We start from the raw sequence: 12,614 nt of genomic DNA on the forward strand, positions 1-12,614 counted from the left end.
AGCAGAGAGTGTTTGAGGACCGGGACACCAGTAGGGATACCAAGGTGCTTGTTTATAGAGCTATTGTCCTCCCAACCCTGCTTTATGCCTGTGAGGCGTGGACTGTCTACAGACGTCACATACAACTCCTGGAACGATTCCATCAGCGCTGCCTCCGGAAAATCCTGCAAATCTCTTGGGAAGACAGGCGGACAAACGTCAGCGTGCTGGAAGAAGCAAAGACCACCAGCATTGAAGCGATGGTCCTCCGCCATCAACTCCGCTGGATCGGCCACGCTCCCGACCACCGTCTCCCAAAGCAGTTGCTCTACTCCGAACTCAAGAATGGAAAACGGAATGTTGGTGAGCAGGAAAAGAGATTGAAAGATGGGCTCAAAGCCAACCTTAAAAACTCTGGCATAGACACTGAGAACTGGGAAGCCCTGGCCCTTGAGCACTCCAGTTGGAGGTCAGCTGTGACCAGCAGTGCTGCAGAATTTGAAGAGGCACGAATGGAGGGCGAAAGGGAGAAGCATGCCAAGAGGAAGGCGCGTCAAGCCAACCCCGATCGAGACCGCCTTCCACCTGGAAACCAATGCCCTCACTGCGGAAGAAGACACAGAGCAAAAATAGGGCTCCACAGCCACATACGGACCCACAGGAACACTGGAAGACAATCATCCTCGGAAAACGAGGGATCGTCTAAGTAAAGTAATAATATAATGTAATATAATATAATATATTGTATATACATATAATATTTATAATATAATGTAATGCAATATAATACTAATACTAATAATAATATGGATTTTATAATTATATATTTATATTACATGTAATATTACTAATAATATTACAACATAATGGTATAGAACAATATAGTAATATTTAATACTGATATTGTACTATGCTAATAATATAATATACTAGCTGTGCCCTGCCACGCGTTGAAGAGTTTTGAAGTCTCTGCCTGGCCTCACTTCCTCCTTTCTTTCTTCCTTCCTTCTCTTGCTCTCTTTCCCTCTTTCTCTCTCACACACTCCTTCCTTTCCCCTCTTTCTCTCTCTCTCCCCCCCCCCCTCTCTCTCTCGCATCCCTCCTTCCTCCCACTTCTTTATGCTTGTGTGCAAACTTGAGTATTTTCTGTTGGTCATGGGGGTTCAGTGTGGCAAGTTTGCCCCAATTCTGTCGTTGGTGGGGTTCAGGATGCTCTTTGAGTGTAGGTGAATTGTGAATCCCAGTGAGTACAACTCCCAAATGTCAAGGTCTATTTCCCCCAAACTCCATCTGTGTTCATATATGGAATATATGGAATATTTGTGCCAAGTTTGGTCCAGATTCATAATTGTTTGAGTCCACAGTGCTCTCTGGATGTAGGTGAACTACAACTCCCAAACTCAAGGTCAATGCCCTCCAAGCCTTTCCAGTATTTTCTGTTGGTCATGGGAGTTGTGTGTGCCAAGTTTGGTTCAATTCCATCATTGGTGGAGTCCAGAATGCTCTTTGATTGTCGGTGAACTATAAATCCCAGGAGCTACATCTCCCAAATGACAAAATCATAATTGTTTGAGTGATGGTCACTCCTTCTGTTGTGAGACGCTGTGTTGTGTTGTGGAGCCTCTCCCTCCTTCCCTTCCCAGCACTCGCCTCTTTTGCTGCTCTTCCGTCGTCCCTCCCTCTGGCCGGAGTCGTCCAAAAAGGCAAAAAGGGGGGGCGGAGTGAGGGAAGACGGAAGAGCCGAGAGGGAAGAGCGGCGGGGGAAGCAGCGTTCCTTGGTTTCGCCTCAGCAGCTTTCCAAGCGCGGTCCCACAGGCAGCACCTCGGAGTGCTCCTCCTGTTGGCTGGGGCTTTTTTCCTGCCTAGGGAAGGCTGCGGCACTCGGCGGCGGCGCTGCTGCTTCCCGACGGGGAGCATGGGCAAAGGGCTCCACGTAAGCTAACTTAGGCTCTCCGGCTTTGTGCGGCGAGGGAGGATGGGGGCGGGGCTTCGTGGAGGGAGCGTTGGCCGGCAGGCCATGTGTGCGTGCGGGGGAACTGGTGGCTGGGCGCCATTGCGCATGCTCAGTTGTTTTGTCGTTTTGTGAGTGTGTTGTTGTGTTGTTTTTCATTTGATTCGGTTTGTTTGTACCTAGTGGGTTGAGGTAGGTGCATGGAAAATTTGGTTAATTTCCGTTGGGGTTTTTTTGAGTTTTGTGGCTCCGTTTAACTCCCAGAACAAATTTATATATATAGATTTTGTGTGCGTGTGTGTATATAGTAAACCACTCTGAGTTCCCTTTGGGTGAGAAGGGCAGTGTATAAATGTCATAAATCTATATAAATAAAAATGCAATGTTTGTTTGTGGGATTAACATAACTGAAAAACCACTGGACAAATTGCTGCCAAATTTGGCCACAAGACACCTAATAATAATAATAAACTTTATTTATACCCCGCCACCATCTCCACAATGGGTACTCGGGGCGGCTAACATGAGGCCAAGCCCAAACAACAAATTACAGCCAAATAAAACCGAAAACGAGAACAATAAACAACAACATCATGATTACATAACACATATGAATGCATAACGATATAAAATTACAATAAACACAATCACAGTGATAATGGGTGGGCTACATGTAATGATTAAAAGAAAAACTAATTAAAAACTTATTAAAATTGATTTTGTCATTTGGGAGTTATCATTTGGGATGTATAGTATACCTACAATCAAAGAGCATTTTGAACTCCACCAATGATGGAATTGAACCAGATGTGGCACACAAGACTCCCATGACCAACAAAAACACTAGAAGGGTTTGGTGGGCATTGACCTTGAGTTTGGGAGTTGTAGTTCACCTACATCCAGAGAGCACTTTGGACTCGAACACGGATGGATCTGGACCAAACTTGGCATGAATATTCCATATGCCCAAATACGAACACAGATGGAGTTTGGGGAAAATAGACCTTGACATTTGGGAGTTGTAGTTACTGGAATTTATAGTTCATGTACAGTCAAAGAGCATTCCGAACCCCACCGACAGAATTGGGGCAAGCTTCCTATGCAGAACCCACATGACCAACAGAAAATACTTAAGGCCATCCAGTCCAACTCCCTTTACAGGGGCAAGAAAACGTAATCAATGCCCTCCTGACAAAGAGCCATCCAGCAATAGATATAGATAGATAGATATGATTCATACACACACACACACATATAGTATCATAGATTTTAAAGGGACCCCTAAAGAAGTGCAATTATATGTTGCATGTTCCAGAGTAAGCAAACCAGACTCTCTCCACACCAACACTGACAAAGAAACAGCAAGAAATACTGTTTACCCACAAGCAGAAAGACATTACATATATTAGAAATCAACACTTTCTCATTACTTTATTTTCCAGATCACCAGAGTGGGCCACAGCAATGCATGGCAGGGAATGGCTAGTCAATAAATAAATTCATAACAGTAGCAAAATAAGAGCTATGAAGTAGCAACGAAAATAAATTTATGGTTGCGGGTCACCACAACATGAGATACTGTATTAAGGGGTTGCAGCATTAGGAAGTTTGAGAAACACTATGCTAGAACAAATGTATCCCATCACAAAGACATTTCTTGTTGATTGTCATTATGTCCTTTGAGCACTGAGAAGGCTGTTCCTGCTGCCTAATTATCCTATGGCTGCTAATTAAGAGTTGCCACCTTTTGGGCTGTGGAATTCATCTGCGGTGGCAGCAGCTCTGCCTCCTTGCTCCTGGCTACAAGGGAAACCTCCTCTGAATTAATATTCATGAACAGCTCCAGGTCTTCCATGTTTCAGGAGGATAGGTGAAACATCACCCCTAATTATATTTTAGCAAGATGTGGCACATTAGCAAGTATCCTACTTGAAAAGCATCTACAAGGACACAAATGGAAATGTAGCTTTTGCGGTATAATCATGCAGCTGATGCATTGAAATCGCTGTTGTGGGTGTGGAGTCATTTCCAAGCAAGAGCTAATTATTTGGAAAGGAATTCTAGTGTGAGGAAATTGAGTTTCTGCAGTGATGGTCCACCTCCCTAAAATAAATCCCTTTGCTTTTATCCACAGTGTACAAGTGAACTTTCCTTTCTGACTTAGATAACTTTTATGACAGCTTGAATATTTCATGTTAGATCTCCAGAAATGTTTTTTGTCCTTTCTGTTTGTTTTTATATTGTGTTAATTTATTTTATTTTGCTATTGTATGTATTTTATTCTGATGTAATTTTTTGTTGTCTGCATTCTGTATTTTATTTTGCTGTATTGTATCCTTGGGCTTGGCCTCAGGTTAGCCGCTCCGAGTCCCCTTTGGGGAGATGGTGGCGGGGTATAAATAAAGATGATGATGATTATTATTATTTGAAACACCACAAGATGAGTCCATAGCAGACACTCTGCTGGCTGTTGTATTGGATCACTCATTGGACACACCACTACTACTACTACTACTACTTCTTCTTCTTCTTCTTATTATTATTATTATTATTATTATTATTATTATTTTGTGAGTTGGTTATCTGTACCTGGCAATACAGGCTCAGCTTCTTATGTGTCTAAAAGCTATTGAACTGTCTCTCAGCCGAATACTGCTTCCTATTCATACGTTGCCAACCAAACAGTCAGTTTGTCTTGGATCAAATGCCTTCTCTTAGCTCTATTTTCATAGATTTTTCGGACACAGTTTGAAATCTGTTCAAAGTTCAGCAGAAAATCTTTAAAAATGGAATTTGATTTTTTAATTGGAATTCATTTCAGTCTAAAAGTGGTATGATGTCAAAAGCTATGGACCTCTCCTCCCCGTTTCCAGGTCAACATCACACTGTCAGGTTCCGCTGGGTCTTAGAATGAAACACACACTCACAAGAACAGTTCCTGGAATTGCGGTTTATTCAGTCCATACAGTACGAAGTCAAAGAGAGAACTGAGGTTTCCCGCCAAGAGTCTCCCAATCCCCCTCCTGGCCTCACTCCCCCCTTTCCCCCTTTTCTTATCACAGTTTAGACTACAATTCCTTTCCCACATCTTCAAAGTGAAAGCTTGGCCCAGATGGCCCTACTATAAACTAATCTACCATGGCTACTCCCTCTAGTGTCAGGAAGAAGACTTCTTGGAATCTCTGGGAAACATGAAGGCACATCCTGACATATCTCCCCCCCTCGGAAGATGGCCCTCATCTGAAAGAAAAAGAAAGAAACATGAGACACAATATCAAGGTTTAGGCTTCAAGGGGAAGGCGGAGTGGAACTTTTTTACAAGGCGCGGGGCGTTGACATGTTCCTGCAGCACCCACTCCGGATGGATGGCCTTAGAGGACCACTGAACCAAGTAATATAACTTTCCCCGTGTCCGTTTAGAGTCCAAAATGTCTTTGATCTCAAAATGAGTGTGGGCCCCCACCATGATGGGGACTGGCTGGGAATCCGTCTCAGACCATCTAGGAGAGGAGCACGCGGGCTTTAGCAAGCTCACGTGGAAGACCGGGTGGACCCTCCTCCAAGTGTGGGGTAGTTCCAGCCGCACTGTGACCGGGTTGACGACCTCCTGGACGGGGAAGGGCCCCAGATATAAAGCGGACAATTTACGGGACGGTTGGGTGGATCTCAAATATCTGGTTGACAGGTAGACTAGGTCTCCCACCTTGAGCTGGGGCTGCAGCGATCTCTTTTTGTCAGCGAACTTTTTATAGTCCGTCTTGGCTTTGTCTAAAGTCTCTTTAACCACATGAAGGCACATCCTGACACACACCGATACTTTGGTATAAAGTTTTAAAGGAAATTAGGATCATAGAATCATAGAGTTGGAAGAGACCTCATGGGCCATCCAGTCCAACCCCATTCTGCCGAAAAGCAGGAAAATTGCATTCAAAGCAGCCCTGACAGATGGCCATCCAGCCTCTGTTTAAAAGTTTCCAAAGAAGGAGCCTCCACCACACTCTGGGGCAGAGAGTTTCACTGCTGAACAGCTCTCTCAGTCAATAAGTTCATCTTAATGTTCAGATGGAATCTCCTTTCTTGTAGTTTGAAGCCGTGTTTCCATTGCGTCCTAGTCTCCAGGGCAGCAGAAAACAAGTTCGCTCCCTCCTCCCTGTGAGTTCCTCTCACATATTTATACATGGCCCTCATCATGTCTCCTCTCAACCTCTCTTCTTCAGGCTAAACATGCCCAGCTCTTTAATCCGCTCCTCATAGGGCTTGTTCTCCAGACCCCTGATCATTTTAGTTGCCCTCCTCTGGACACATTCCAGCTTGTCAATATCTCTCTTGAACTGTGGTGCCCAGAATTGGACACAGTATTCCAGGTGTGGTCTAACCAAGGCAGAATAGAGGGGTAGCATGACTTCCCTGGATCTAGACACTAGACTCCTATTCATGCAGGCCAAAATCCCATTGGCATTTTTGCCGCCACATCACATTGTTGGCTCATGTTTAACTTGTTGTCCACGAGGACTCCAAGATCTTTTTCACACGTACTGCTCTCGAGCCAAGCCTCATCCTACATTCTGTATCTTTGCATTTCGTTTTTTCTGCCTAAATGGAGTATCTTGCATTTGTCACTGTTGAACTTCATTTTGTTAGTTTTGGCCCTTCATCTCTCTAATCTGTCAAGATTGTTTTGAATTCTGATCTTGTCTTCTGGAGTATTGGCTATTCCTCCCAATTTGGTGTCATCTGCAAACTTGATGATCATGTGACACCAAATTGGGAGGGATAGCCAATACTCCAGAAGACAGGAGCAGAATTCAAAATGATCTTAACCAATTAGGAATGGTTCCATACCATTTCTCCTGTCATTGTTTGGGGGTAAGGGCAATATATCTAAACCTGTTACTAGAATCCCTAGATCCAAATGACTGGATCCTCTGTTCTTGTCCTCACACAATGAGGAATAATCTTAGGATGAGAGCATTGCCTTGAAAAGTTTGTTGAATGACATGCTCTGAATAATATGGTTGATATTTACCGTATGTTTGTTGTTCATTCGTTCAGTCACTTCTGACTCTTTGTGACCTCCTGGACCAGCCCACGCCAGAGCTCCCTGTTGGCCGTCACGACCCCCAGCTCCTTCAAGGTCAATCCAGTCACTTCAAGGATCCCATCCATCCATCTTTCCCTTGGTCGGCCCCTCTTCTTTTTTCCTTCCATTTTCCCCACCATCATTGTCTTCACCAAGCTTTCCTTTCTTCTCATGATGTGGCCAAAGGACTTCATCTTGGTCTCTACTATTTACCGTATATACTCGAGTATAAGTCAACATGAATATAAGCTGAGGTCAGCTTATACTAGAGTATAATTTTAGCACAAAAACTGGGAAAACGTATTGACTCTAGTGTAAGCTGAGGGTGGGAAATGCAGCAGCTACTGGTAAATTTCAAAATAAAGGTAGATACCAATAAAATTAAATTAATTGAGGTATCAGTAGGTTCAATGTTTTGAATACTTACATAAAACTGTAATTTAAGATAGGACTAGCCAACTCTAAACCATTATTCTAACCTTCTTCAGTGTAAATATAAATACTGTAAATAAATAAAATAAATAAATAGAACAGATCGACAGGTTATCAAAAGTAGATGAGTGGAGAAGATGAAAACTGCTAAACATGAATTACCCATCATTGATTGTAGAAAACCAAAGCTCTATTTATATACATATAGATACACTTGGCAATATTGTAGAGTAAATGAGAGCATACTTTCTATCTTTTTTAAATATGCTTTTTATTAAGAGATTTATACATAAAGTAAAACTAATGTTTGAAAAGAGTACAATGAAATTGGGGGAACAATTAAAGATGAAAGAAAGTTACTTTCTATCTTTTTGATGATTTAGTGCTGATAGTTCATTTTGCCTTCACACATACACACACACACATGAATGAAAAGGGGGCACCATATGAAGCATTTTTGACAACATTATAGACAACAGACTTTTGGTACTGGGTTGAGTTGCTTTGTATCTCTTTTGTGCAGAGAAAAAGTGGGTTGTAAATAAATAAATAAATAAATAAATAAATATTAATAATAATAATAGGATGGATTTTCTTTTCCTGTTTTCAATATAGAAAAAATTGGTGTGGAATTACCTTTATTTGTTTCTTCCTTCTAGCACTCCTTCTTGAGATTTTTTGGTCATTGCAATGACCTCGATAGAGAAATGAGGCAATGCTTAAAGAAAGAGGTAAGCTACTGACCATTAGGTAAAGAAACAGAAGCATTTGCAGGCCAAGTGTCCACATATATATCTGCCCCTAGTTTTAGAGTATTTTTCCTCATCCTGCTGCCGTCCTGTGTGTTGGACTACAAATCTTATCAATCTCATTATGTCCAATATATCTATATGGTTCTGGCTTGAGGAAGACTGGTTTTGGATTTTGTTGGATATTCACAAAATGCTCCTATTATGTTCTGAAGACACATGTGCTTCCAGGGCTAATATGTTTCTTTACCCTTGTGAAACTGTCTAAAGGCCAAATAATGGTGCAGACAAATGTTATGCCAAGAAATACATAATTATCTTACCCATTCTGATGTCACTTTCACTTGAGATGGGCATAATCCATTAGTTAAGGGAACAGGCTTTGTGACCATGTAGTCTCGCACATCAATCCCTTGGCATGGATCCCTTCTCTGTCTATAGCAGTGGTTCTCAACCTGTGGGTCCCCAGTTGTTTTGACCTACAACTCCCAGAAACCCATGCTAGTTTACCAGCTGTTATGATTTCTGGGAGTTGAAGGCCAAAGCATCTGGGGACCCACAAATTGAGAACCACTAGTTGTAGGCTTGTTACTGTCATTCTGTTTGGATGCACATATAAGGAGCCATGTTAGTATTCCACCACGGAATTTAATTTTTGTTGCACTCTAGGACAGGAAAAGTCCTTTCACTGTAAACACCACACTGTTGATTGGAAAACAATCATGTTATTGAGAATAAATAAAAAACAGCAAAGTAAAAAGCACTTTAAAGGAATAGGTAAATCCAATTAGGCAAAAAATGAATAGGAGAAAAAGTAGTCCAGGATAAAGTTCAGCAAAGTCCATAAAAACAAAGTCCACACTTCTCTAATATAATTAAGAAAACCAGGAAACATTAATCCAAGGCATGAATAGGCATTCATACAATCCAAGAATCCAAACCATGAAACAAGAAATACTTAGACAAGAATCTTCCCAGCAAGGCTTCCATGAAACAAGGACACGAACTACACTTGATTCCAAACGATGCTTCATCCAACTATATTTCCCATACTTGAAACTTTTATCCCCTCGTTAAGCTATCCCCAGCACTCAGAAATTGGTTTTGCTTTAGTTGAGATTCCCTTATCTTTTTCTGTCAGATTCTGGCAGACCGCTGAAGGCACTGTTCGATCTGCCTGTTTTGACTAATCTCCTGCCTCCTATCTATTTGCTCATTATGTTTTGGAGCTGGGCCAGGTGCCCAGTTGTTTTCAAGCCCCAAATCCTGATAACTCTCTGGTAACAATTCAGGGAGTACACCATCATCCCCACTCCCCCCTCAGGGACATTCTCATGGGAAACTATACTTTGCACAGGGATCTCCTGGTCCTTCTCTGCGTCAGTATCATTGCCCATACCATTGCTATCTTGAAATGTATTAGCATCCCTTCCCACATCCAAAGCACCCTGATCCTGAAACACAATCACAGGCTGAACTCCAACAGTTTTCTAGTGAAATGGTTGGCGAATCCTCACAATTTGATAACAGTATTTGCTGAAAGTCTTAGGAAAGCAAATGATGATTTTGAAATAGCGCTCTATTTTGTTTGCTGTACTTAAAAGCGATGTATATTTGGGTGTTCTGCCAAATAACCTCTCACTTTTCAGCACTAAGCCCATGTTGCATTTTAAAATATACCAGCATGACTTATCGTATATACTCAAGTATAAGACAAGTTTTTCAGCCCTTTTTTAGGCTGAAAAAGCCCCCCTTGACTTATACTCGAATCAAAGTTATTCATTATTTTACTCTATTATTATTTTATTACATTTATTATTTTACTCTGTAATTATTATTATTATTATTATTATTATTATTACATTTACTCTATTTATTATTATTTACTGCATTTATTATTTAGGCCCCCTGGTGGCACAGCGGATTAAACCGCTGAGCTGCTGAATTTGCTAACTGAAAGGTTGGCAGTTTGAATCCAGGGAGCAGGGTGAGCCTCACATGCAAGTGTGAGTAGACCAATAGGTACCATGCTGGCCACATGACCTTGGAGGTGTCTATAGACAACACCGGCTCTTCATCTTAGAAATAGAGATGAGCACCACTCTTCAGGGTCGGACATGACTAAACTTATTGCCAAGCGGAAACCTTTACCTATCTTTTTCCTTATTATTTTACTCTTTTTTATTATTACATTTATGATTTTCCTCTATTATGATGTGAGGTTGCCTTTGAAGACTGTTCGGAGACTTCAACTAGTCCAATGGGCAGCAGCCAGATTACTCACTGGAGCGCCATACAGGGAGCACACCACCCCCCTTCTGCGTGAGCTCCACTGACTGCCAGTCCACCTCCGAGCACAATTCAAAGTGCTGGTCTTGGCCTATAAAACCCTATACGGCTCCGGCCCAGCTTACTTATCCGAACGTATCTCTCCCTACGTTCCACCTTGTAATTTAAGATCTACTGGGGAGGCCCTGCTCCCCAGTCTCAAACGCGTCTGGTGGGGATGAGGGACAGCATCTTCTCGGTGGTGACCCCTCGCTTATGGAATTCGCTCCCCAGCAAGATTAGATCGGTGTCCTCCCTCCTTACTTTTAGGAAAAAACTAAAGACGTGGTTTTGGAGCCAGGCCTTTGGCTAGTGGGCACAACAGCACTTTAGGCACTGAACTTGGACAATAGGATTGTTTGAAAATTGGAAATGGCTTTATGACCTGTGATTATGTGATTTGTTCTATGTGATTATGTAATTTTAATTAATATCACTGTTTAATTGTTATGTAATGGATTTGTTGCGCTTTATCTCACAATTCAGCAGCAGATCAGTTGCACAACTTTCCAGTAGCTTCTTCCTGCACAGTATTTTTAGTCAACTGCTCCCCCAAACTACAGTCACTCTGGAACTCTCCACAGGCACTTGAGCACATGCCCGGCCATTGTTAGTTTTACTATTGTTTTCCCTCTCCAATCTAGATGACACTACAAACTTACCACAGCACATGGTTATATCTTGTCTTAGCAGACAGGTTCTTTTAATAAATTACACAGAGCCTTCGGCAAACAGCATCACAGCTCAAGGTGAGAAAATACACTGTGCATGACTTCCTTATATACAATTCTGTACATTTACACATAGCAATCACTGGTTGGTTCCCAACTCATTGACTTAACTCAAACCCAGGATTGCATCATTCACACTCATTTGGACCAGGCCAGAACGCATTTCCCAAATGATGTCCTATATACAGTTAATGCATGACTCAGCATTTCCAATAGAAGCTTATTAGCAGTGCATGACTCCGCTATATTACATTACAATACATTGTAAAACCTGACAGGATTTTATATTGCTCTTTTATATTGTTGTTTTAATACTGTTGGCATTGAATTGTTGCCTGTGTTAGCTGCCCTGAGTCCCCCCCTCGGGGGCAAGAAGGGCGGGGGTAGAAATGGTCTAAATAAATAAATAAATAAATACATATTATTACATTTCCATTATTTTTATTATTTTTATTATAACATTTATTTTTTATTCTCTTTTTATTATTGGAAAGTTATGTAAGCACTTTTACGTTGAAGGTTAGAATAATGGTTTAATCAGAGTTGGACAGTCCTATCTTAAATTACAATTTTATGTAAATATTCAAAAACATTTAACCTACTGATGCCTCAATTAATGTCATTGTATTGGTATCTATTTTTACTTTGAAATTTACCAGTAGCTGCTACATTTCCCACCCTCGGCTTATACTCGAGTCAAAACATTTCCCCCATTTTCTGTGGTAAAATTCATTGCCTTGGCTTTTATTTGGGTTGGCTTATACTCAAATATATGCAATATGTATTGTTAATTTATCACATTGTTTGCCTTCCAGTACCAAGAAAACAGAGCCAAGAGCCGAGTGCATTCAGAAAATTTGAGACAGAAGCTGCAGAAGAATCCAGAACACTAAAGGAACCTCTGAACTGACTGTTGTAACTCATGGAGGAGAGCTAAAGGAGTGTGCTGCTTCCCATGCCTTTTGGGTGCGTGAATCAAGGAAACAATGGAATCCAGAGCAGTTGTCATGAGAGACATATATGGCTGGCAAGTGGTAGATCTTGATGCATTTAAATTATTTGGTGCAAAGAAGAAGAGGGCAAAGTGGTGGATGTTTGTGATCCCCCAACGCTTCAGCCTCCCAAATCTCCATATGTTTGGAGACCTTTTGGAATAGCAGTTCATCTTTCAAATAAGCGTAATAAAGTGTTTAATATTTTTAAAATAAATGATTTTCAAAATCTGGAAAAAAAGTATGACCAGCGCTGTTCTGTTTTTTTTTTCTCTCTGCAATTTTTGTGGTCCCAGAGATAAAGAATTAACCTCTGAATCTGCCACTGCTTTTGTAGCATTATGAAAATAAAGGTTCTGTTATCTAAAGGAA

General features: G+C 41.4%; 1 protein-coding gene across 2 annotated transcripts in view; it reads left to right on the forward strand.

The window, feature by feature from the left end:
* The window catches only part of CMC2 (C-X9-C motif containing 2), a 35,362-nt gene extending 22,748 nt beyond the window's left edge, over nucleotides 1-12,614 (forward strand). For both annotated transcript variants that reach the window (XM_060788185.2, XM_060788186.2), the window contains 2 exons: nucleotides 8,102-8,173; nucleotides 12,066-12,614. In XM_060788185.2, coding sequence (XP_060644168.1) covers nucleotides 8,102-8,173; nucleotides 12,066-12,143 — 150 coding nt within the window. In that variant the 3' untranslated portion in view covers nucleotides 12,144-12,614. The remainder of the gene's footprint in view (nucleotides 1-8,101; nucleotides 8,174-12,065) is intronic.

Source organism: Anolis sagrei, chromosome 8 (genome assembly GCF_037176765.1).
Source record: "Anolis sagrei isolate rAnoSag1 chromosome 8, rAnoSag1.mat, whole genome shotgun sequence".
In the NCBI taxonomy this organism is placed as follows: Eukaryota; Metazoa; Chordata; class Lepidosauria; order Squamata; family Dactyloidae; genus Anolis; species Anolis sagrei.